The sequence below is a fragment of the Elaeis guineensis genome, chromosome 6 (assembly GCF_000442705.2).
Source record: "Elaeis guineensis isolate ETL-2024a chromosome 6, EG11, whole genome shotgun sequence".
In the NCBI taxonomy this organism is placed as follows: Eukaryota; Viridiplantae; Streptophyta; class Magnoliopsida; order Arecales; family Arecaceae; genus Elaeis; species Elaeis guineensis.
Genome location: NC_025998.2, coordinates 17,334,832 through 17,362,675, shown reverse-complemented (window position 1 = coordinate 17,362,675; position 27,844 = coordinate 17,334,832). Strand labels below are relative to the sequence as shown.

Sequence of the window (27,844 nt, the reverse complement as noted above, 5' to 3'; positions counted from 1 at the left end):
TGACACGTGCCCACCACTTATAACCCTTAACCCGACCCTGGCCGTTTGCAATATCCAACCCCTTCTGCCCTAGACTCTTCCTTCCCTCCCCTTCCCCTGCTGCCGTTATCTCTTCCAAAACTACCTTGATCCGACATCGAGCTGCCGTTTCCCGTCGATCTCTCGTGGCTCATCCTCTTCGCTAGTAGAGGTAATTTCTTCTTCTTAGTAATGAAGTATTTTTCTCGAGGGAGCTTTGCTTGCTGTTGTTGGGAAGAGAGAGGAGGAATCGGAGAGCAGAGTTCATAATTGCGTGTGTGTTTGTGTTTCTTCTTCGTTTTTGTCATGGGAAATAAATTGAGATGATTATGTTATCGGGAAAATCACTTTTTCCCCTTTTACCTTTGAAAACAGTTTTTTAATAAAAATTATGATTGTCAGATCGATTTTTCTTCATTTTCTTCGGACGAGCCAAATCAATCAACATTGAGAACCTGTCATGCTGCTTCTCCGTTTCTTTTTTCTTCCCAGGGATTGAATTAGACTGGACTCATATGCAACCAACTATTTCTTCTGTGTGTCAGGCCCATTGAATTTTGGCAGTTATTGGTAAATCAGATTTCGGAATTCTGCATATTTAATGTGAATATAAACATGTAATGCTTCTGAAATTAAAGCCTTTGAATGCGGTTCAGATGTAAAGGCCTATTTACTTATCTGATAATTCTATAAATTTAATTAGACTCTAATTTTTCATTTGGTAATTGTTTGGTCTAAATTCATTATATGCACCCATTAGTATCCGATTCATATATGTATACTTCATATGGATATAAATGCTGTCTAGCTTGTATCTGCATTCATTAGAACTATTATGGATATGGCTAATTTTAGATTTGTATCTGTATCTCTCAAGAATTTATGGTTACTGATTTCACTACTTATTATTCAATGTTCATATGTGTATATGTATCCGCTGGATAAAATTGGGTGTTGATATACTGATTTTATGTTTGGGTTCAAATATCAATAATTCATCAAGCCCAAGTACAATTTGATGTTATTTGTAGATTATCTACTATGTGTAATTTTGTACATCTGATGCTACAATATGTAATCTGAAGTTCATAACTTAGTCCATGCACAACATTCATATACTTTGCAGTTTTCTCTTGGTTTTTATTAGATTTTTAGATTTACCAGGATAAGCTATGAAGATTACACATTAAGAATGCCTGACATAATCTACTTTTAAGAATTTAGAATACATGGATATGGTTATGGTTTACCACTGCAATGTTTGACGTTCGTATATCTATATTTTGGTCCAGCATTTTTTTTTCAATTTTAATATTTATCCAGACAGTTTTTGGCCATTATTAGAATTACACCCCGTGTAGAAACAATTGATGGATTTGTTACATTAAAGTCAACCCAGAATGATAAAACAAAGCATTCTGTTCATTTTTATGCTACAGACCAAATCCTTACTTGAGTTTTTTTTTTGTCCGCATGAGGTTCTGAACAGATGTTAATTGACGCTACCTGATCTTTCAGTCAATTGCTTTCTCTCTATTTGTCAAAGAAACAGCTGAGTGGTAACATTTGAAACATTATGAGCGGTGCTCCGAAGAGGTTGCATGAAGAGGGAGGTCATTCTACTCCTTTAAAACGACCACTTGAGGAAACTGGCATATACTCAAGTCCTGGAAAGCTAATTCAACCAGTTGCTAGTGACTTTCACCTAACTTTTGAGCATGGGCAGGATGGACGATTTGCAAAAGTCCCACGTGTTGAACCCCGTGATGTTGACAAGAGATCATCTGTGCTGCATCGGATGCCTTCAACTTCTAACAGCTCCTTAGACCATCCAGTTACATCTGAGAACAGGTTAGATTTCAAAAATTCAAAGGATGCCAGAGAAGTTAAGTCGGAAAACCGGGAAACAAAGGCGGAGGTTAGGGACCTGCACACCGATACTAGGATGGATTCTCAAGGTGGCAAGGTTGAGAATGATCCAAGGATGGATGCTAGGGGGGATGAAAAGGAACTTAAGTCTGATAAGGGTCCTCACATTGACTATAAGGGTGACATCAGATTTGATAAAGACAATTACACTTCAACAAGTTCACACCTAAATTGGAAAGAGAGCAAAGAACACCTAAGGGTTAAAAAATATTTCGAGTCCTCCAATGATGGTTTGGACTCATGGCGTGCTGTGAGGCAAAACACAGATGAAGCTGGAAAGGATATGACGGCAGCTGAAGAGCGGGATTCCATGGAAACACATGAGGCTGTTGGAGAAAACAAGGTTGATCTGAAAGGTGAAGACAAATTCAGAGATAAGGATAGGAAAAGGAAGGATGACAAACATAGAGATTATGGAGAAAGGGATAAGGATAGAAATGACCGCCGAAACAGTATGCAACAAGGTGGTGCTAGTAATGAACGCAAAGAAGTGCTGCGAGAAGAGAGGGACATGGAGAGGTGGGAGAGGGAGAGAAAGGACACTCAAAAAGACAAGGAACGGAATGACAGGGAGAAGGAAATCATTAAGAAAGAGTCGTTGAATGCAAATGAAAAGGACAGTTTGCACTGTGAGAAGGAATTTGTGGATGCATCTGTCAAAGTTGCTGAGCAGGAAAATGCAACATTTGAACCTAAGAGGCTTAAAGATGACAGCTGGAAATCTTATGATAGGGATTTTAAAGATAGAAAAAGAGAAAGGGATGTAGATGCAGGTGACAAACATGAACAGCGTAGCAAGTGTTATGACAAGGAATCGGATGATGGATGTGCAGAACCAGATGGAGCTACAGAAAAGGATAAGGAAGTTTTTGGTGGTGTTCAGCAACGTAGGAGGATGTTGCGTTCTAGGGGGACTTCTCAAGTACCTAACCGAGAACCACGGTTCCGTTCTAGAGCACGTGATGAAGGGTATGCTGTAATATAATTGTGCTCGGAATCTTTCTTAGAAACGCAAATTTTTGGAACCTTATCTTCCATGTATTCATGCATACGTGTATAAATTCCATCTGTATGCATATATCATTATTCATAGGTACACTCACATATTCATACATGTATATATTTACAATTTATTTATGCAAATTTGGATATACACATACATATTGCTTTCTTATTATTTTATGTGATAACATGCGAGCTTGAGAGAAACATTTTCTTGTTCAGTTTGTAAGGCAAAGAAGTTGGTGGTAGTCACTGGGGATCAGTTGGATCATCTGCATTAAGTCCACCTTCCTATTCAAAATATGGAACTGAGCCTGTTCTCAGTTTACTTGACCCTTGTATTGTCTGCTGTTATAGGACCTTTTCACTCTGGTGCTGCTTGGTTGTGCTTAATGTTTTTAAGAACTGCTGCATTGGTTCCTGCCTTATTATTTGCATCATGTTTGCACATTAAGGATGCGATGAATTTGTGAATCATTATTATTTGTTGTTATGTGGGCGCCATCCATTTACTCAGCTTCATTTGATTTGATATATTTTGTTTATTGTGGATTCTTTTTTTTTTTTTCCAGATTTCTCCATCGGGCTGCTTTGACCTCTGTGCACCTGCCTAGGCACCTGCACGGCTCCTAGGCACTAGGCAGCCCATTGGGTGCCAGTCAGCTGCCTACAGTATTTTAGCATTTACTTCAAATTTTGCAATTATGGATATCTACCATATTTTGAAGAGAAAAAAGATCCTGATTTGCATATCCCTGAATAACTTTTACATATGTGCGATTCCTAATATATTTCATTTGACAAATCTTGATTGTTAGCTTCATTTGCTTTCCCCTAAGTTGGTTTCTATTTCAAAAAGCAATTGTAGAAAACTATGTTTGAGGAAAAGTGCAAAGCACAAACTACAAAGAAAAGGACACCAAGACTCCTTCCTTCCTTGAGGTGATAAGGAGAGTGACAGAATAACTGCAGAGGATCAAATATTACATTATGTAAAAAGAAAAATACAATACATAATGTCGGCAAAAAGAAGCTTTGGGGAGTAAAAGGAACAACTACAATTGAAAGAAATATGCTAGAGAAGCTCTATTTTAGTGGCTTAAAAAGGGGGAAAAAAACTAATTTAAAGTGTTGCTGTTAGAGAAATAGTTCAAACACAAGTTAATACCATTTATCATGTTCTTTTTCTCAACATGAACAGTTATGACAGTGAACCTAGTAGCTGATGTGCGAGTAAGAGAGAACAAGCGGCTTTTGAGATGTGTGGGTTTGTGGGGGAAAAGAGTGGTCTTAGTGGGAAAAACATAGAAGAAAAAGTTGAATAATGGAAAACTATCTTGGTGGCCTAGAGAATTGGCTTCTCATGGGTTATTTAAAGGTGCGAACAAGTAATTAGTTTAATTTCTCTATCTAAAGCTGATGAGATTTGGCCCAAGATTTTCTTTCTTCTCTTAATGGATAAATGATACATTCATAGACTGGAACATATCTGGCTCATAAATAGGTGGGTGATAAATTTATGGAGAGAGGTGGTGGGGTTCATGTGAATAGCAAATGATTTTGAAAAGGGGAGGCATTGGTAGGTACTTGGAGAATTGGCGAAGCCTTTTGGATGCCTTGACTCAGCTGGCCCCCTTAATTCTGCCCATGGTCCTTTGATTTATTGCATGCATTTTGAAGTTTCTAATCTTGCTATGTCCTAAATAGGTTTTTATCTCTCCATTTTTTTAAATATTTATTTATTCTTTTTGCAATTTTGCATCTAATACCATTTTACCATCTCTATTGGGTTGAAATTAGGCTTTTTTTAAGTGTACTCTGAAACAGAAAGTACTGACATTTGGATATCTATCATTTTAAATTTGATAGATGGTCTTTTGTCTGCTATTTTTAGAAGCTCCATCTCCTTCACATGTTTCTTTATCTCTTACTAGACATATGCTGATTACTTTTTTCTTTCTTTTTTTACTTTTTGCAGATCTCAAGGTCAGCCAATCTATGTCATTTCTTCTTTTAACAGGTTTTGCTGATTCAAATGCTTGATTGCAAGTTCAACCATGGAAAACATCTTGCTAGTGCAAAGCCATGTTTCTCTTCTAGAATTTAAGTGCTTGGATGTGCTTCCAAAAGAAACATCTAAACTTGCATTTACTTGTTTACATATTTTTTCTGTTGATTTCTTTCCTTTCACTTACTTTTTCATGATCGTTGATTTATTGGCTATAATTTTAAATTTATGCTGATAAAAGTATTTGGATCTGGCAATTCACTTCCTACTATTGGGGGACCTATCGTATGATTGTGTGCCTATGTATGGCTTGTTGGGTTGTTATTACATGTAGTTGGTTGCCCGGGCACCTAGACTACCACCAGGGTCAGGGTGATAGACAAGCCCATGAATGCCAAGGTGAGCCTTGCCAAGACCATTATATATACACGCTGACGTACATAGAGATAAAAATACTTGTATATAAATATGTCTATATATACTTACATATACATATATGTATAAATATGTAAAAATATGTGAATGCGTGTAGTATATATGAACATGCATGCAAACAAATGTATAGGTATATGTGCATAACTATATTACAGTATATAAGCATGCATAGTAGTATATAAACATGCATACAATATATATGAATTTTGTTATGATTTTATCTAATAAATAACATGTTTATGATAACAAGGGAGTGACATATTTACATTTGATCTGCATAAAGGCTATATAACTGAAAATGTAAATTAACTTAATTTTGGGTGCTAAACACATGATGAAAACAACAAATCTTCTTTTATATTTATTATGAATTTAGCCACATTTAACAGACCATAATTGATCTTTAAAATGTTCTAATAGTTTATGTTCATAGTGTATGCTCTGAAGTTTGTTAAAATGTTAACTTATTGTAGTTGAACCAAAAAACTATCAGGTGACGTTGGACCAGGTCTGTTGCCTGGGTGAGTGCCTAGAAAACTGCCATGGTGACATTGCTAGGCTATTGCACGGGGTTGCCTAGTCTAGTTGGCAAGGCTGGCAACTTGAAACCATGTCTTTATGTAACACTTTTACTACATGATGATGCATTGACTGGAGATAAGTTGGATGGCACAAAAGATGATCGCAGTCCATAATAAGTATTTAACCATGCTCCTTGAGGTTCAGCTCTCCATCATCAAGTTGGATGTTGGCAAAATCATGACCCCAAAGTGCAGTGGTTCAAAAAAGATCAACAATGAACCCCATGTGGTCGCCTAGGCTATTTGGCAAGGTTGAAATTATGTCTGCAACATTGTTACTAGATGATGATGCACTAACCTGACATAAGTTGGATGATACAGAGATGATCAGAGTCTATAATAAGCATTGACCCATGTCCCTTAACATCCAGCTCTCCATCATCACCTTGGATGTTGGCAGAATTATGATCTCAGAGAGCAATGGCTGATAAAAGATCAATGATGACCTCCCTTATCTCTTAAAGTATACTAATCTTTATTCTTGGTGCTGTGGTATTTGTTTTGTTTTCCCTTTCATTATTGGTTTTCTGCATGTTTTTTAGTTTTTAGGATAACAAGAACAACATATAATTTTCAGAGATTATAAATTTTTACTCCCCAACATCTCAGAGAACTTTCCTTTTGGTAGGAACTATTGGATCACACAAATTGATGCAACATTCTAGGTGTATTGGGCCAGCAACAATGCATAACATATCACCATATAAAATCACATGCATGCATTTCCTAGAACTTAAAAGTCATGCCACCAAATTTTCTGATGATTGTTTAGTTTATTGATTATAATCTCTAGCTTTTCACAAAAATAAATGCACCAGAACATGTTAACTTTTACTAACTTGAGGCCATACATCATCACCCCTATCATTCTTAAAGAAAAAGTTGTGTAAACTTCTGGTTTCTTCTCTTATTTCTAAGTTCTCAGTCTCTCAGCTTTATGTCTGTTCTGAATTTGTTATACAGACTGTTTAAGTGTTTCCATCATTCCTCAAGCATCTTTTGTTTAGAAGCCTATTTAGTACTTTGAGCTCTAGATTTATTGTTGAATTCTTCACTATGTTTCTATCATTCGGTATGAGGGTTGAGGTGCTTATTTAGGAGGAACTCCCATGTCATCCTTAATAGTTAAATCTGCCACTTGTTAACCATTTAATACTTGATTATTGTGCTGGTATCTCTGCCTGTCATGCATAAGATGTGAACTTCGTTGATATTACACAGGTTCTTGTTCGCTGGGCATCCCCTAGTTGGTAGGGGACTAACTGCCTAGTGATGTCAACAGTCTATATCTGAAAAGAGAAAAAAAAATACATAAAGGATCTCAAAATAATGTAGTTACTCATTCTTTTTTCAAACAATATATTATAAAATGAATATGCTATTATGACATAAAAATGGATTAACCATAACATGATTTCATCGTACTAATTGACCTAGTCGAACATAAGAGTGATAAAGGAGAAGCAGAGTAAAATTTAAAAGTTAATACAAAAACTACAAATTTAACTGCTCTAATAATAGAAAACTGAAGCTTATAAATCCCATATTGCATACCCCCTACCCAAAAAAATTGCAACAGTGAGGGAAATAGAGAAAACCAGAAAAATAGAGAAATTGAAAATAAATTGAAATAGGGATGCAAAGGAGAAGAGGAAGAAGAGAAGAAGAAGAAGAAATGATTTTTTTTTTCTTTTGTCAAATGACAAGGGAAAGAATAAGAGAAGAAAAGAGAAAGCAAAAAGGAAAAGAGTAAGTAGTGGAAAAAAAGGGCCTTATTGGCAGTCACGCAAACTGTGGACCCCTATTGGAGGGCAGCTAGTGGTTGAATGGCTGTTGGAGGGGTCTGCCAGAGCCCCTAGTCGGTGGTGCATAAGCAGGTGGATAGATGACAGTTGGAGGGGAATGACAGGCTATTGTAGCATTGAGAGATGAGGGAGGCGTTAGGTTGAAACTTGGAAGAAAGTAAAGTGGAAATATATCTTATTTTTTTTGGGTACAGAAAGTGGAAATATATCTTATGTTATTTCTTTTAATTAAGCCTTTTCTTTTCCAGTCACAATAATGAAAATAAAGTGCTAAAGCACCAAAATGAAAGAGTTTATATATCTGCTAATATAAGAGTGCCTAGCCATCCATTACCCAGGCGATCTAGGCTCTCTAGGTGCCTAGGTGCTTAGGTAATGCTTTTGACATTTATGCCACTTTTTATGAATAGATTGTGATTGGATGTACATAAATGATTTAATTAGAACTTATCTATTTGAGTATCAACTAAAGCCAGTTGCTTAAGTTATGATTTCAGTTTGCTGTCAAATACTTCTGGTTTGTGGATTCATTGTTAGACAGGCAACCTGAATCCATCAACTTTGACCTGAAGGATCCACACAAATCAATGCCATTACACCTAAATTTGGGCCTTTTGTCCGGATCCATTTTAGATACAACTGGACCCGGATTTAGTTAATTTTGTTTTTGTTGTGTTTATTTATTGGAAAAATGCCGTAGAGATAAGGGGAGATTTGAATTTGTTTCCTAATGTTGAAGAATACATGCAAGGTGCTTTGGGCTTCCACATGTTTTTAATGTTTGTTTTTGAGAATAAAGTACATAGAACTTATTTATGCTTCGACAATGTTCCGTTATTTCCTTTGTTGTCTGTAATTGGTTGCCCTAATATTGCAGGTAAACCTGAAGTCTCTGCAATTGTTTATAAAGCTGGTGAATGCATGCAAGAACTTTTAAAATCTTGGAAAGAATTTGAAGCATCTCAAGATACTAAAAGTGATGAAAGCTTGCAAAATGGTCCAACTTTGGAAATCCGGATACCTGCTGAATATGTTACTTCCACTAACCATCAAGTGAGTACTAATTGATTAGGAAAAGGTTATTTTTATTATCATTTTGATCCACAATCTCTCAGTGTTCTGTTGAATAGTTAGAGAGAATTATTTTAGCTTGTAAATTATGTAGGGCATATGAAAATGATTGTGGCAACTTGCTATAAGTGGGGAATAATGATGACACAACTATTTTCTAGGAAATTTTTTAAAGTTAGACCCATTTGATAAGCCATAATGACATCTTTTGTGGGGCATAACTATAAAAAGAGCCCTGCAAAATGAATTAGTGGTATTTATAACAAGTGGTAACCTAACGCCAACAGATGTACCAAAGTTCTTTGGTTTATGCCGGTTAGCTGGAGGTGTATTGTTAACCCAACAATAAATGAATACACACAGTTTTTGTCTATGTGTACCTACACATATTTATTGAGATCTATCGTGTTTATATACACTTTATATTGAGAAACGAAAAGATCTAATTTATATGATCTTAATCATAGGAATTGATGAGGCGGCTACTGTTATTGAAGTGACATGTTTAATGAAAAATACATCCCAACAGAAAGGTTATTGATGTAAGGTTCATTGCCTCTGCATTTGTGCATGGTGTTTTTGTAGATCCTAAAATAAGCCATCAGATGCTATTAGCTTGTAATGCATCTCTAGTGGTTTTTTGGTTATTTTGTTTTGAAATATATGTTTTTAGGGGGTTATTAACAGATGCATTTGCAGGTCAAAGGTGCCCAGCTATGGGGAACAGATGTATATACGAATGATTCAGATCTAGTTGCTGGTATCTATTTTCTTACACTTGCTACTTGTGACCTTATTTTCATCTTTTTACAATAATGTTCTTATATTGGTCTTATTTGCCAGTTCTCATGCACACTGGTTACTGTTGCCCAACATCATCCCCTCCCCCACTTGCCATTCAAGAGTTACGGGCGACAGTTCGAATTCTGCCACCACAAGACAGTAAGTTCAGAATTTCAACACTTACCTGTTATTTTGTGCATGTTATGGATATTGGGAGATGTAAATGCTTTCAACTGCATCAACATAGCGTAGAATAATGTCAATTGGGTGATATTGGTTATATTTTTATTTATAGTGACGTAGAATGGAAGTGGTTTTTTTAACTTTGATACCTGACTTTTTTGTGAAAATTTATGATATTGCTATTTGTGAATGACATGTTATCACTGAGTGAAATGCATTCTCTATATCATCTGGTATCTTAGTGATACTTGAAGCAATAATATGAGCAGTTAGTTTCTAGATCACTTAGTACATATATAACTAGAATCAAGTACTTGTCCTAGTTTCGATGTTCTGTATAAGCTGCAAGCACGATATGCTAGGTAGAATAGTTGATCATGGTTAAGAACTTCTATGTTGAAATTAAGAAATTCGTTGATACGAAATGTCCATTTGCATGGTTTCTATGTTGCTTATTATTTTAAGAATTGCTGCAAAATGGATGGATGTTTTTCATATACATATTGGGGCTCACTTAGTGTAAACATATTGCAGGTTATTAATAGATCCATGCCCACATCCAGACATGGATGGGGGCCCAAGTAACTAGGCCTGTTGTTTTTTTTTTTTTGTGGCCTCATCCTTGGAGACATGACTAATTTGATTTGGATCAAGTTTCTGGGTCTATTGAATTGATAGTTAACATAGTAGTATAAGCAGATCACATACCTTTATATAGAACGTATTATGATTCGAAGGAATCTGGAATTTCTGATAACTAAGCAGTGGTTTTGCAATTGCCTCTGCACTTCCTCTGACATTTGTGGCAAGTCCCCATGTAAAAGAGGTGGATGGATTGCTGAATTTGTCAGAAAGCATTTAAACCAATCAATATTTACCTTTACTTAATACTAGAACTGACATCTCAACTTGCATTGTGTAAGTGGAACAAATTGATCTACTTAGCTTGAAGCAAACCAGGTTTGCCATATTGTCAAATATCTATCTCTACAAGGATCCCTGAATTTGACATTGTTAATACATTGTTTGATGTTAATTTTGATGGAATTTAAGGAATATTTCTTAGCTTGTTAATTGGGGCAGTTTTGCCTTAATACCATCGCTTGCAACAACCTATTATGATATGATGAGGACTGCAATGTTGACTTACGGTCCTCATCAGATTGTAATAGCTATACCATCTAATGTCAAACTCTGCAATGATCCTTGAATATTACTTCTCCCTATGCTTGGGTACTTTGTGTGTAATTAGATACATGAACCTTGCCTGGGCAAGCCATTCCTCCTCTGAGTTATTGCATTAATTTAATGGTAGGTGACTAGGTGCCACATTAAAAATTTGCAATGGTAACTGCCTACCCTTCATCTGTTATAATCTGACTAATAGAATTGAGGTACAGGCATCACAGCTTGGATCCTAGAGATGATAAGCAGGTTAACTCCAGTAGGAGCTCTTGAACTTACCTGGTCTAGTTATTAGGCATTATGGACTCAAACAATTTTCAACCTGCCTCTATCTTGATGTATGCTACTTCTTACAACCTTTGACTGTTTGTGTAAAAAAGCTGTTTCCTGCTTGCCATGCCAACCGGAACCTTAAGCAAAGTATACATAATGTTTTGTGTTGCTTCTAAATGGCATCCTTCCAAGAGTGGTCAAAAGTAATGATGTAAAACGTGCATATATGAAGGTTGTTATTTCAATGTGTCATGTGCTACACATGCCCCCTTGATATGCAGGACTTGCAATGATCCTTGTTGTGGAACCCACATTAGTAGTTTTTTTTCATTTTTTATCTTGATGATTATTATTCCACTTCTGTCCTATTATGGAAGTTTATTCTGAGATTATCGGCTGCTTTTCTCTTGATCATACGATGTTATGAAAAAGGAGCTATTCATGTGCTATGCATATGTGGCTGTATGAATTGCAGAGGCCTATTAGTAGATGGGCAAAATTTTCTAGGATGAGGCTCCAGGGAAATACTGTCTTAGGTTGTTCCAGCATTTTGTATGCTGCAGACCAAAACTAAGTTGAAAGATCCCACCCTACCAAAAATGTCCTGCAAACTGCTTGTACCACTCCGAGCTTCATGATTATGAGTATTCATTACTATCCACTTGAGGTCTTTTAGTTCATGTAAAATTTTTAGCCTGCCCTTTTCATGTTTTAAAAGCGATAGTGTTCCTTCCTCAATATGATTTTAAATAATAGACTTGACTATTGTAGCTCGATTCTTCTCTAAAGTATCATTTATGCTTGTTGAACCACTACAGGTGAACAATTAGTTTCTTTGTTGTTTGCTGCAGACATCTTTTTTTCTTTATTTATATGGCTTTTGAGATTTATTTTCTTACCCTTTGTTTAGGCTACACTTCAACCTTAAGGAATAATGTCCGTTCACGTGCTTGGGGAGCTGGAATTGGCTGCAGTTTCCGTGTAGAGCGATGCTGCATCGTGAAGGCAATAAACATCTTCTATTATTTCTTAATTTGGCTATACTTGGGATATCTGATACTTGAAATACTCATATTGCTTTTATAAACTGCTATTTTCAGATTACCTACTGTCTAATCTTCTCATTTAAATGGATGGATTAGTGTATAACATCATGCAGTTCACGATTTGCATTCTTTTGATCTGCACTTCATATTGCAAATGCTGGAAATGCTTTGGCTTTTTGTTCGATAAGTTGTCATATCTTTGGCTCAAATATGTGACAGAAAGGTGGTGGGACAATTGATCTTGAGCCTCGTCTTACCCATACATCAGCTGTGGAACCAACTCTTGCTCCTGTGTCTGTTGAACGCACTATGACAACAAGAGCTGCAGCTTCGGTAATAGCATGGGTGCCTTATATTTTCAATCATTTTCCCCTTTTACATGTTTTCTTGTACCATTAGGCATATTTTAGCCATATCATGAATTTCAGACTGTTTTTCATGCGATTATGTGTATTATATAGTTGTCACTTTCTGAAGGTCAAACCTTGTTGAATCCCAAGGAGCGACCATTGTAATTGCTGGAGAAGTAACATTAAGAGTAGGCCATCTTTAAACACATTGCATGATTGAATAATTTAATAAAAGGGTGTTACACAACCATAAGTCTTAGGTATAGTACGTTTACATATCATACACTACTATACCTATATAAAGATGCATAGTAACATGTGACATGCAATAATATTAAGGTGCCGGTATTGTCTCAACCATCATCAGACCTAACAGGCAACCCTAGTTATTGAGTCCACTTCCTTTAGAATGTCCACCCGAGCTATCAGTATTTTCTCTGAAAAGGTTTCATTATGGTTGAATGAGCTACATATCGGTATAAGTAATCTTCACTCTGTTCCCCAGTATTTAAATTCCTAGTAGGAACTAATGAATTTGGAACATATAGTATAAATTCTTACCATGCAAAAAGTAATTCCGGAAAGGTCAAACAAAAGCTCAATAAAATGATTTTGTAATGATGTACTAAAGTCAGGATTTTTAGTATGAAATGAGACACTACAAAATTAGATCATATTTAATTTATAAAAACAACTTAGGTAATTCACAAAGGTTCACATTTTGTTATAAAGGTCTCAGTTTTTCAAGGCCAAGTATATGTCCATTGCTAATGCAGATGATGTTGCGTATATCCTCATTGATAACAAGAATGAGGCCACCAATGTCCTCAACATGCACATATTGCCTCGTCCATTAAGTCTTGAATTCCAAAATATACCACTTCTTCAGAGGAGCATTTGACCCAAATATATCACCTAACTAGAGGTCCACTTATATTACATAACCAGAGGTCCACTTATATTAATCATCAATACTTTATAGGCCCAAATATACCACAAGCATAGAGGTCCACATATGTCCTCATCATTGATTTGGGTCCAGATATACCACATGATTAGAGATTTCTCCATAGGTAGTTCAGTTGGGATCCAATTATACTACCTGGCTTGACATATATAACCATATATTACACATATTGCATTATTTTCGGAGTAAACAAAACTTCACGTCCTTGTGAAATTTTTATTGGAAGGCACCAATGCCAACAAGTACTCTTATCCACAACTGATGCGTGCTTCAAGTGTAAATATGAGTTCAAAAATATTGACTTGAAAACTCATGATTAAAATTTCCAAATATAGACTTAAAACACAAATTTAAACTAGCATAGGTCCATATAAGAATAAGCCAAAAACTTTTAGCTAGTTACAGCATCAAAACACGTAACAATTTTGTGTATTTGAAGCTAATTAGACTCCAAAATGTAATTAGAAAGGCTAAATTCTGGAAAGCAACCAAGATTTTAATAGTTAAAAGGATATCGAGATTCACAATCAACCTGAGTTTCGAAAAGCACAGGAGATCTTAACTTCAAAATGCATGGAAGAATTACTTATAATAGAGTGCAAATGAAGCTAACAAAATCCATGTTCAATTCCCCTCTTTCATCCGCAAAGACCTACTAGCTCTCTTTTCCTTTCTATATTGGCTTAGTTTCAATAGTCCTATATAAGGACGATAGGTCAGTTCAGTTGGTGTCCAGGCCCAGAAACAAACCTTACTACATGAATATCATTTAAGTAAATGTTTTCTTTCTCCCAACTTTTAAATGTGATTTGGGGCTTATCCCAATGATTACACCCCTCGCTCAACAACCAAGAGGCTCTGGGTTTGAGGCTTGTATGGTACATCCAAAGTATTTGGACCTGGGTAAGTATGCTGCGAGTGGATCTCCCTCCCTTCTCTCATGCTTTCAAAAAAACTGGGTATTATCAAAGTCTTTATCTTAAAGACTTCAAATTTCATTGCATCCAAACATGGCTAAATCTGAAAGTCTGGTAACAAAAATCCCATATCCTTGGTCTGCAGAATATTTTCATTTTGTATGTCACAAATTAGTACACACTTCAATTGCTAAGATTTCTGACAAATGTATATTCTCTGAAATGCATGTTGTTTCCTTACATAAGTTTGATGCTTTCAGTGTATATAGATGCCTCTAATTAGAACATGTTATTGTAGGAAACACCCAAGGCAACTTCTTAATAAGATATAGGGCATCTTGAGCTGGATTAGGATCACATAAATTTTCTGATTTTATGGTTCATCATTGTTATCTTGTGCATGTCTCTTTGGTGTGCCTGGAAACTTTGTCTTGTTTCACTTATTTCTTGATTGTTATTTACTTTCAAACTATCATAACTCTCATTTTTACACCACAGTATCAAAATGTTTGATGTTACCATAAGAAAAAAAAAAAGGTGCCATTTCTATTGGTTGAAGAGGCATTGCATGGTTTTTGCTGCAGAATGCTTTGCGTCAACAAAGGTTTGTCCGTGAAGTTACGATTCAGTACAATCTCTGCAATGAACCATGGTAGTATTTATTCTCTTCTAATAACTTTTATATGGTTGTTATGTTACTCCAACGCTTATGTAATTTCGGATGTTTGAAACATAATTATTGTGGGCATTGCTTTTATATATATATATTATATATATATATATGGTGTTTGTTTCTCGAAATTGGTACAGGAAAAATTCATGTAGATATAAGAATTTAATCTTTGCTTTTTATTGATCTGATTGTCATCAACTATGATACAAAAAATATTCTCGTCTATTCACAAAGTTATCATTATTTTTATTTGTTAAATTTTCTGTGTTTTCATAATAAACTAATATATGATTTTATCACCAGTTGTTTAACTCTATTACTACCAATTGGTAAGAGTTTGCCAAATTTGATAACCCTCAGTAACTGCAAAACTTTCTGCCCTGACCATGACTAAAGTGTCTCATCCCGCTAATATGTGATCACTTATGTATTGATAATTTTTAAAGCTTGATGGTTTCATACTTGTTTTCTACTTCTCTCTGATATTGTGGAACTTCTGATAGTTATGCATATTGGCCTTTTCTTTTCTTATTGGCTTTCCATCGGAAAAGTACAGTACATAGAGTCATGTCCGTTTCACTTCATGGAATTATTAATGACATCATTTCAGATTTAATGATTTTTAGAATTGTCCAGTTTGACACTCTATAAAGAGTTGGACTTTTTGTCAATGTCGTTGCAGCAATCATGATGCAATGTACACAGGGAATCTATTCAATACATTTTATATGATGAAATGACTTTTGTTTTTCTGTCTTCATCTTTATTGCCTCAGGCTGAAATATAGTATTAGCATAGTTGCTGATAAGGGGCTGAAGAAGCCTCTCTATACTTCAGCACGGCTGAAGAAGGGTGAAGTTCTGTATCTGGAAACACATTATAATAGGTATGATCTTTACATAGAATTTTATTTTCCTTGAGAAGTTGTCTGAGTATTTTCATTCATTTTATTATTTGAAATGCTTAATAATTATTTGTTATGATCTATTGTGCTTACTATACTGCAGGTAGAGGTGAATCATTTCTGTATTGTACATTACTTTTTATTTTGTAACTAAAAAAATTGATGAATACCATGTACATATCTAGATGGTGCTGATTAAAGAAAGGCTTTTCAATTATTGGTTGGATTACAGCATCTTGGATGATTACTGAGCCTCTCTGTCCCATTTGTTCTTGATAAATTGCATCTTAGGGAATGTTTCGACATTTTCTGATATTCTTTGGTCACTGTTACTATTAAGAGTAGAGAATAAATATAGGCTAGTCCTGGTAGTACTAGAGATCTCCGGTGAATCGTGATTATATTAGATTATCATGAAGTCATTAGTGCAATCCTTGTACTAGGAATCATCCGGTGTATTGTGGCTATCATATAGTCTACTTCAATCAGCTGGAATCAAGTCCTCCAGGTTTGGTTCATTTTGATTATGATAAAGGATTTTCAGTGAGGATAATCCATGATAAGTGACACCAATTAATAAGTTATATGGTTTATAGCGGATATCTAGTAGCTAAACATCTCTCTTCTACAACCTTACACCATGCCACCACCCCCCCGCCCCCGCCCACGCCCACATTTCCAGTAGGTTAAGTTTCGTCTAAGAGGTCTTTATGTTTGTTGAGGGTGTTCCTTATGTTGTCGGAGTTGAGGATTTCTGATGCAATTTTCTATTGATGTTACATTTTTTCGGTTGGTTAACTGATCGCTGTCGTAGGCGGTCAAGAATAAAAATCAACTCAAACTATATAGATAGGGTGAGTAGGGATCGTTTCCACGGAGATCTAGGGCGATTATCTCTTTTTTTTATGAAGAAAAAAAATAAAAGAGAATTGATTGTAGAAGGATTAACAAGAAATCAAAAGTGTAAATTAAATTATGAAAGAAAACAATTCAGAAAAATAACCCAGGAATTCTGAATCCACCATGCAAAGAGATTTATTTTCTTTCTTTTTTTATGTTGTAATATAAAATTCTTGTAATTATGATATTAGTATAGTTTATCTCTAAGGGATACGGACTGTATCAGTAGATTACAGTTCGTCCTGTTGGAGTATAAACTATCTAAATTCAATTACAAGATCTAAGATTCAATCTAACATACTACGATCTATCTCTCCAAAGCACGTACCGTATCCAGGGATCACGGCACATCAAGAGAAGGTGTAGGCTGGATCAATACCTCAGAAAAAGGTAAAAAGATATGAAATAAAAGCAAAATTTTATTGCATAAAAATTAAATACAAAAAAAAATAAAAATCTGTTTACATGCTTCATCATATTCTTGGATTGAAGGGATTTAGCCTCGCATCAAGCTCTCTAGCTTCATAATCTCTCAATAATTGATCCCTAAAGCTCTTTGAATTTTTTCTCTATTTTTTTCTTGCTTTTTCTCTGATTTTTTCTCCTCCTCAAGCTTATTCCCGGACCTCCTATTTATAGATGATTTTTTCATATTTTTCTGATTACCAAAGGAGTCCTAAAATTTTTAGAAAACATATTGATCTCCTAGGAATATTCCTGACCGTCAGATCTGGATTGGACCGCTCAGATCGGCCCAAAAATCTTCTCTTATAAACCGACAACAAACGTGGACCGTCGGATCTGGGTTGGGATGGATGTCAGCCGTTGGATCGTGCAAAAGAGGCTTCCACCGTCCGTAGACCGCGCTTGTGGACCGCGTATTGTTTCTGGTGGACCGTGCCCTGGCTCTGTGGACCGACCGACCGGTCCACCATGCACCGGAGGCTATTTTTAAGGTTTTATAGGGTATTTTGGCTCCGTTTTTGCTTCGATTTTCACCTAAAAAATTGAAAAAAATGTGTTAAATTTCTCAAAAATTTCTCTTCATTTTGGTGCTTAAATTGCTCAATTAAATAAACATCTTATTTTTTATAAATATATCTAATTTCATATTTTTTTCTAAAATTATTTATTTTTAAGAAAATTTTATAAATTCATGAAATAGGTTTTTAAGAAGATGTTAACACCATAAATTATCAAAAATACCTACAATAAATATAAAAATATACTACTTATCACACTCTCCAACTTGAACTTTGCTCGTTCTCAAGTAAAGAAAGAATTTAGATTTAAGTATCATTTAACTTAAAGTCTCAAATTTCACCAAACAATTTTAAAAAGGCCACTGATATACAGTAGAGCGTGAGTGAGGTATGTCATTGGAGTATTAATACTAATTAATATAAGAGTTAAACTAAGAATACTAAATTTTTTTTGAATTTTTTTAAATTATTTCTACCTTTATCTCTAAATCATTAACCTTCTTATGGACAAGTACATTGTTACTTTCGTCCTTCATTTATTAAACTCTTTTTTTTTTTTAATGTTGTACTGCTATTGAATGTCTTAACCCCTTAAGCTTTCTATTTAATCCATGTAGCGAGTTTTTAGCCAATGACTCCCAAACTAGATGGCTTTAGGTACTAGGTATAGAATACCCCTCGGACCTACTTGCTCGAATCAAACAGGCTACGAGTTAAAACTAGCTTTATAACAAAATTTTTTTGTCCTTCATACCTTTTGACGCGAAACTCAATGCTTGCTTAGGCAAAGAGATCCGATTACTCAGCATGAAGTACTTGAATTTTTTTTTTTAAATATATGAAGAAACGTATGGTTACCCTACACAAGTCTATAAGAAGTAAGCTCTTCTTTGATGCTGGTAAAAAAATTTAGAAATGCTCAAAGAAAATTGTTTAAGTTCTAAACTTAACTCCTTATTGAGTTTTCTTAATACTTGATCTCTCGATATCTCACAAACTCTCTAGTCTGTACATCAATTTTTTTTAAAAATGTTGGTTTAATTCAATTCTTAAATGTAATTTGGTGCTTAAATGCTAAATACTAACTTACTTGAGGACTTTTGAATTTTTTTTTTAATTCTTCCCTCTCCAACTTAATCGACATTGTCCTCAATGGAGTAGGAAAAATGAAGGGTGCATAAAAAGAGAAAGAAAAGGAGAGATGTCACCATATCCAGAAGTTTTTTGCAAAATTGGTGCTTCTCCCATCTTAGCCAATATTGCCTTCAAATCCGTACAAAGCAAGCCTTGATTAACCTGAACATAATGCAAAAGAAAGTAAAAGCAAAAACTGAAAACTGGGTTATCTTCTAGAAAGTGCTAAGTTTTAAGTCTTCAGCCAGATTCAAAGAATCAATTAGAATAAATAGGCTCATGGAGAACCATGGCCCTCAATTTTAGTCAATTTTAGTAGGCAATTCCAAGAATGGTTTCAATCGTTGTCCATTTACTTTAAAAGTAGCATCATTGTTTGGGTTTTTGATTTCTACAGCTCCATGAGAAAAAATCTCTTTTACAATATAGGATCCTGTCCATCTAGATCTAAGTTTTTCAGAAAATAAATGTAGCCTAGAGTTATACAAAAGAACTTTTTGACTAGATGAAAATGATTTTCTAAGGATTGCTTGATCATGAAACATCTTAGTTCGTTCTTTGTATATCTTAGTATTGTCATATGTCTCATTCCTAATTTTCTCAAGTTCATCAATTTGTAACTTCCTATGTTGTCCAGCCTCATCTAGATCCATGTTTAACTTTTTGATGGCCCACATAGCTTATGTTCAAGCTCTACTGACAAGTGACATGCTTTACCAAACACAAGCCTGTAAGGAGACATTCCTAAGTTGGTTTTGAAGGCAGTGCGATATGCCCAAAGAGCATCTACTAGCTTCAAGGATCAATCTTTTCTATTGGTGCTTACAGTCTTCTCTAGGATTTGTTTGATTTGACGATTTGAAACTTAACTTGTCCACTAGTCTGGGGGTGATAGGGTGTGGCCAATTTATGGGTGATGTTGTATTTCTTCATCAGGGTTGTAAAGGTTCGATTATAAAAATGTGTTTCCTGATCACTTATAATGGCTCTAGGGATTTCAAAACGAAAGAGAATATTTTCTTTTAAAAATTTAATAACAATTTTGCTATCATTCGATCTACACAGCATAGCTTCTATCCATTTGGATACATAATCGACAGCCACTAAGATATATTCATTTTCGAAAGAGTTTGGAAGTGGTCCAATGAAATCGATTCTCCATACATCAAAAATCTCAATAACTAAGATCGGATTTAATGGCATCATATCTCTTTTTGTGATCCGTCCTACTTGTTGACATCTAGTGTAGCTTTTATAATACTCATATGCATCTTTAAACAAATTGGGCCAGTAAAATCCACATTGAAAAACTTTTGCAGCAGTTTTTTTGGCTCCAAAGTGGCCACCATAGGCTTGATCATAACAAAAAGATAAGATACTGTTGATCTCGTGGTCCGGGACACATCTAATGATTTGATCAGGATATTGTTTAAACAGATATGGATCATCCCAAATAAAATACTTGGGCAAAGAATTTGTGTTTGTCCTGAGTGTTCCGATAAGAAGGAATCCTACCAGTGGTCAAGTAATTGACAATATCAGTGTACCATGGTTCTTTGGTCACAAACATGAGTTGTTCATCAGGAAAAGACTTCTATTGATGGTTCGTTAGAGGGTCATCAGTCAATCGGGACAGGTGATCAGCCACTACATTTTCGGTTTCTTTCTTATCCTTGATTTTTAGGTCAAATTCTTGAAGAAGTAAAATCCATCGATCAAACGTGCTTTTGCATGTTTCTTTATCAAGAGATGTCTAATGGCTGAGTGATCAGTGTATACAATGACATGTGACCCAATCAAATAAGATCTAAACTTTTCTAGGGCAAAGATAATAGCCAAAAACTCTTTTTCAGTGGTTGAATAGTTAAGCTGCGCACATTAAGGGTTCTACTAGCATAATAAATAACTCGTGGCAGTTTATCAATTTTTGTCCTAAAATAGCTCCGATGGCATGATCAGATGTATCACACATGAGTTCAAAGGGTTGAGTCCAATCAGGTGGATGAATAATGGGTGCAGATGTCAGTGCCTTTTTAAGATGCTCAAAAGACTCGAGGCACTCTAAAGTGAAATTAAATTTGATGTCTTTAGCAAGAAGATTGGTCAGTGGTTGGGCTATTTTGCTAAAATTTTTGATGAATCTCCTATAGAACCAGCATGTCCTAAGAATGAGCGAATTTCTTTGGCTGATTTGGATGGTGACAGATTTACAATCAAATCTACTTTGGCTTTATCTACTTCAATTCTCTTCTTTGAGATAACGTGGACAAGTATTACGCTTTCTTTGACCATAAATTGACATTTTTTCAATTAAGCACTCAGTGTTTCTCCTTGCACCTTTCTAAGATCAGTCTTAAGTGATGTAGGCACTCAGAGAAGGTAGAGCCAAAGATGGAAAAATCGTCCATAAATATTTCTAGAAATCTTTCAATCATTTCAGAAAAGATGCTAATCATGCACTTTTGAAAAGTAGATGGAGCATTACATAAACCAAAGGGCATACGTCTATAGGCAAAAGTTTCAAATGGACAGGTAAATGTGGTCTTCTCTTGGTCCTCTGCTGCTATAAGAATCTGATTATAGCTGGAATATCCATCAAAAAAATAGTAGAACTCATGTCTAGCTAACCTTTCCAACATTTGATCAATGAATGGTAGGGAAAAATGGTCCTTTCTTGTAGTCGCATTTAATTTTCTATAATCAATACAAACTCTCCATCCAGTTTGGACTCTAGTCGCGCTAACTCATTTGCTTTATTTTGGACCACTGTTACCCCAGACTTTTTAGGCACTACTTGAATTGGGCTAACCCATGAATTATCTGAAATAGGGTAGATAATTTCATTGTCTAGTAACTTGAGAATCTCTTTCTTCACTACCTCCTTCATAGCTGGGTTAAGTCTTCTTTGGGGGTCTCTGATTGGCTTGGTTTGGCTTCCTCTAAATAAATTTGATGTTGGACAATTGAAGGGCTGATCCCTTTGATGTCAGCCATGGTCCAGCCTATGGCTTCCTTATTCTCTTTGAGGACAGCTAAAAGTTTCTCTTCTTGGGTTTGATCTAGGTTTGATGCGATAATTACGGTAGGATTTCTGATGGACCTAGATATGCGTATTTGAGATGCTGAGGGAGTATTTTGAGTTCTAGTTTAGGTGCTTTTCAATCGATGGCTTGTGTATAGGTTCATCCATCCTCACAAGTGGTTCGACAGGTGGTTGCCATTGTGGATGAACTCTTTGATCACTAGATGGAGATATTTCATAAGCTATTTTAAATTTTTGATCTGACCAGATATTACAGTCAATCTTCTTCCCCTAGGTCAGTGATCTCATAGATCTCATTCTAAATCAGATTTACGTCAACGAATTGGTTCCTTTTTTTTTCAAGATTGAAAATATTGAGATCAATGGTCATATTTTCAAATGAGAGTTTCATGAGTCAATTGCGACAATTGATTAGGGTGTTGGTGGTCGCTAAGAATGATCTTCCTAAGATTACTGGAATGTGATCTTTTGGATTAATCACTGGTTCAGTCTCGAGGATCACAAAATCCACTGGATAAATGAAATTACTTACCTTGATTAACACATCTTCCACAACTCTTTTGGGGACCCTCACCGATCGATCTGTCAATTGCAATGTAATTTCTGTAGGCTTTAATTCTCCTATCTCCAATTTTTCATAGACCGAATACGGTAGGATATTCACACTAGTCCCTAAGTCTCATAAGGTCCTGTCAATGATGGTTTCTCCAATAACACAAGAGATTGTAGGAGACCTTGGATCTTTGTACTTGACAAGTATGTGGCTTGATAGATATGTGCTTACACTAGCCGCCAAGAAGGCTTTCTTGAGAACATTGGTGGTTTTCTTCTTTGTGCATAGGTCTTTGAGAAATTTGGCATATGTGGAAACTTGTTGGATCATATCTAATAGAGGGATATTCACTTTCACTTGTTTAAACATCTCTAAGATTTGATCCATATGAGCTGAGTTTGTTGGACCTAAGTCTATTTAGAAAAGGAGCTACAGAATTGGTGGGTGATGTCTCGAATTGCTTAATCCCTGATGTGGATTCTTCAAGTGGTTTGGGTGGTTTGTTAATCTCTGTTGACTCCTTAGACTTATATGGATCCTCAAACTCGGTCTGATCGATCATTTGCTCATGAGGTGGTTTAGACAATGGTTCATTTTGATCTTCAGGTGTACCGATATGGTTGTCTACTTGTTTTCCAGACCTTAAAGTGTGAATTGCATTTAATTGGTTGATCTGGGCTCCTTGTTGTGGTCCTTGATTATTCTGGGTCCTAAGATTAGCCTCAGATTGATTCGGTAGTTTATCTTTTTCTCTTTCACTTACAGCTTGGCTAATTGACCTAATTGCATCTCTAAACGAGTAATAGCCTGGGTGTTGGAAGTTAAAAGCTGGTCTGTGGTCTGCATGAAGTTGTTCAGTGTAGTGTTGGTGCTAGCAGATGATTTTGCTAGGATTTTCAGACTCTCTTCTAGCGAGTTAAGCCTTTGATCATTGCTGAAACCTGATGGGATATTTGATGATTGAGTGGGTCTGGGGTTGGGTTGAGTGAAAGCAGGTCTAATTGAGTTTGACCCTTGTGACCAAGAAAAATTGGGGTGGTTCCTCCATCCTGGATTGTATGTTGGTGTGTAGGGGTCATTTATGGGTCTTTGATAGGCTGCATTCACCTGTGCTACTTCGTTTTGGCTGGACTCATCAAGAAAGGACATCCTTCTATCGTGTGGTCTGTGGCATTACACCCATTGCAAGTTGTTGTTGCAATTTGATTCACTTAGGTGTGTTCCTTGAGTTCTAGAGCCTCTATCCTACGGATCAACGATGCGAATTTAACCTCTTCAGCTAGGGAATGTTAACTTGATATACACCTCCTCTTGAAGGTGTGTGTCTGTCGGGTTCCCTTGTAATCTCCCATTGTAGGTCTTTTTTGCTAGTAATCTCTCTGGCTCGGTGGACCAATCAACTGGTCCACCATGCACCGGAGGCTATTTTTAAGATTTTTTAGGGTATTTTGGCTCCATTTTTGCTCTGATTTTCATCTGAAAAATTGAAAAAAATATGCATTAAATTTTTCAAAAATTTTTCGTCATTTTGGTGCTTAAATTGCTCAATTAAATTAACATCTTATTTTTCATAAATATATCTAATTTCATATTTTTTTCTAAAATTACTTATTTTTTAAAAAATTTAATAAATTCATGAAATTAGATTTTTAAGAAGATGTTAATACCATAAATTACCAAAAATACTATAATAAATATAAAAATATATCACTTATTATTAACCATAGCTGCATGTATATGCTATAAATAATGTAGCCCATGGTTTGGGGATCTAATATTGTTCAGGGCCCAAGTTTGCACAGAAAGGTTCACAAAAGAGGGGTTGCAAAGATTCGAAATAAGGATTCTCTCTCTCTCTCACTCTCTCTCACACTCAAGTGCGTGCGTGCGCACGTTAGGAGTGATTAGGTGAAATCGAAAGAAGGAAAATGGGTGAGGGCAGCCCAATTGGGTGAGCATTGCATTATGTTTCTGGATGAGAGGACTTGCGAGAAGTGGGTGTTCCCATTCTTCCTGTTTTAACTTGAAATTTGTAACATATTTGTTAGTTAAGGAACTATGCTATTTGCCAATGCATTTCAATAAAGCAAGTTGTTGAATGCTGAGGATGCTGTTCCCATTAAATTGATCTTTTTATAATCTTGGGATTGCATTTAGCATTATTAAAATTATCACTATTCTGAACCAGGTCCTTTTTCTGATTGATTTTTTCCCCCCTTGCAGGTACGAATTATGCTTCAATGGGGAGAAGGCTGTTTGTAATGGAATAATGCCAACTTCATCTCAAGCACCAGAGTCAGAGCAGGAGAAGCCTCAAATCCATAGCTCTCATGTCCAAAATGGGGACAGAAATTCAACCGACCGTGATAATCTCATTGATGTGTTTCGGTGGTCTCGCTGTAAGAAGATTTTTCCAGAGAAAACTATGCGTTCTATTGGAATCCCATTACCTATGGAACATGTGGAGGTAGGTATCTGATTTCCCTTCACTGAGACAACCATCCTAATAAAGTCCGTTTTGGCACTTTTTGTTGGGTATGGTTAGCTGTTTGTATGATGGCTAATTTAGAAACTCACAACTAGGTTTTGGAGGAAATCTTTAGTTGTGCTATATGGATAACATTCTGAAGCATTTTTCGGGGCTACGTTAATTTAGTGCTCTCTTAAGCAACTATGGCACTTTAGTTTATCATTGCATTAAACAAAGGTAGTCACATTTACTTTGAATTGAGATGAGATGTTTGAGTTAATTTGTTTTTGGTTGCTGGGATCGTTTTTATCCACCATCATTGACTCATCAAAATTTTAGCAGAGGCTACTATTGCCTGTTTAGTCTAAATCCAGTATCTTGTTGAAATGTCTGGTTGCTTTTTGTGTGGAACTCTTCTAGAAAAATCAAGTCTCTCTCTCTCTCTCTGTGTGTGTGTCTCTCCCACGCACACAATCTTTTGGCAGTCATTTCCTGTAGCATGCATGCACCGGTTCAGAATCATAGGCTTTTTCCGGAGATGCGTACCAGGCTGTCTAGATGTTAGCATTTCTCATTGTTCATCCATGTAATAACCTGGCAGCCTGGTGCTTTGAGATCATATGGACTTATTCAAAATTTTGGAAAGAGGCAAAGAAAGATGTTCCGTGGTTAGGATAGCATCGTATTATTTCGATATTAAGTACAATATTCTTCAACAGTTGTGGAATGCTCTTTTACTTGTTGCTGTTTCAATGGTGCAGGTATTGGAGGAGAATTTGGATTGGGAAGACGTGCAGTGGTCACAGACTGGTGTTTGGGTGGCAGGGAAGGAGTATGCTCTTGCTCGAGTCCATTTTCTCTCCCCGAATTAGTTATCAGATATGTATCTCTGGGCTCCGTACATTAAAATTTATATGTATCCATGTGTATAATGCTGACTCTGATAGATAAAGTTTTGCTTCCTCTACGTAGCTGTGTCGGAGGCATGATTTCCTTTGTGTAATCAGGTTGACTGTAGGTTACGGTATTCACTAATTTTATGAGTAAATGATATTTACGTTAGTTTATTCTTAATTTCGGTGAGAATGGTTTGTGAATTTATCTGTTTTTCCTTTCGATACTTAAGTTTACTGAGGACAGTCTATTGGACAAACTTTGTTCATGGCAATTAAGAGCATGCTTTAATAATTGAACTGAGCTTGTTCATTGGCTTGCAACAATCTTTGCCTCTGGAAGAATGATTGGTCGTCCGGTCTTTTGTTCATATTTTGCATGTGATGCTGCTCTGGATCATTATCTGAAGAAATTGCTGAAATATCCAGTCGATGGTCATAACCACATCCTAATTTTTCTGGCCCTTTGTATTATTGTTTGTTGCATGCCTGAAAGGGAAAAAAGGTCAAATGTTTTTTCCAAGGACTTAGTGAATTTTGAATATGCACCATCATACTGATCCCGTTTAGTGTCATTTCTATTACCAAAATGTGCTCCGAACTGTTATATTTCAAGTACTTGTAATCTAACGGTCGTAGCCAACTCGTAATCAGTCTGGAAGACCAAGTTTTCCTTGCTATCCTACCGAGAATTTTGTTGCGAAGGACAATGCGAGTAGCCTGGCTCCCAAACTGTGCACCAGAATCCTGCCCCAATATGATTTAATGCCAAGGTCCCATATGATTTATTACTATATTTGTATATTTTCTGGATTTCACAATTGGAGGGTGAGATGCGCAGCGAGAATAATGAAATAAGGAGAAAAAAAAAAAGAACACGTAATATTTGTAGTTCATCTGTTGGTTTACATCTACAGGTAGAAATGATGCAAAAGTTTTACTATAGTGATTACAATGTATAAGATTTTTTTCTCAAATTCTAGCTTCAAATACATTCGATCTCAAGAATACTTAATTATTATCTTTTTTAATGGTTATAAAAGAGAGAGATATATATATTATAGAGTAAGATGATTTGGATTTGAACTGATGTCTTACGATGCTCAGGTTGGTTCAGTCCATGAGGGCTCTGCTCCGCCCTCCGGTCTACCATTCGTGCGGCCCAAATCATGAGCAAATGCTTAAAACAACGGACCTGTACAACAGCAGGGGCTGCTGGTTTACGCTTGGACAAAATACTAAAGCAGGATACAATTTTGTAGGCACTCAAGATAGAACCCAACGATCCTATTTTTTCTCCACCCTCTTAAAAGCAATACCATATCTGTGCCCTGTGAATTTTGTTTGACCGTTGGATCATTCAGTTCATGCCCCAACTGCCTCAGTTTCTTATATCTCGTGCAACATAGTGTTTATGGGCTGTTTGGTTTGCAATCAGATTCAGAATGAGAATGGATTAGAATGGGATCGAAATGACTATATCTTTTGAAGCATTTGGTTTGTGATTAGAATCGAAATCTGAATGGAGATTTGAATTCTTAAGATTGGATTTTAGGATGAAGAAATCCGAATGAAGATTTGAGTTCTTAAGATTAGATTTTAGGATGAACTGGCCGATTCCATTCTGCCCTGTAATAGGAGTATGAGTGGGACATCCCTGACCAAATGGTTGGCATGGTAGTAGCTCTCATCCTTTCCATTTGAGGCCCCAACTCTCCCAATCAAACACCCGTTAGAT

The 27,844-nt window shown here is 35.9% G+C and overlaps 1 protein-coding gene across 1 annotated transcript; it reads left to right on the top strand.

Moving 5' to 3' along the window:
• Window positions 1-29: 29 nt before the first annotated feature.
• On the top strand, window positions 30-26,287 carry LOC105047065 (uncharacterized). Its single transcript, XM_010925854.4, has 12 exons — window positions 30-190; window positions 1,508-2,916; window positions 4,928-4,935; window positions 8,656-8,831; window positions 9,549-9,609; window positions 9,693-9,791; window positions 12,184-12,278; window positions 12,539-12,652; window positions 15,138-15,205; window positions 16,002-16,112; window positions 24,967-25,210; window positions 25,975-26,287. The coding sequence occupies exons 2-12, from the start codon at window positions 1,595-1,597 to the stop codon at window positions 26,083-26,085; spliced, it is 2,409 nt and encodes an 802-aa protein (XP_010924156.2). The 5' UTR covers window positions 30-190; window positions 1,508-1,594; the 3' UTR covers window positions 26,086-26,287.
• The last annotated feature ends 1,557 nt before the right edge of the window (window positions 26,288-27,844 follow it).

Coding starts and splice junctions, on each gene's coding strand:
- LOC105047065 (XM_010925854.4), top strand. CDS start 1,595: ATGAGCGGTGCTCCGAAGAGGTTGCATGAAGAGGGAGGTCATTCTACT. Junction 12,279..12,538: donor AGCGATGCTGCATCGTGAAG/GCAATAAACATC, acceptor AATATGTGACAG/AAAGGTGGTGGGACAATTGA. Junction 12,653..15,137: donor CAACAAGAGCTGCAGCTTCG/GTAATAGCATGG, acceptor TTTTTGCTGCAG/AATGCTTTGCGTCAACAAAG.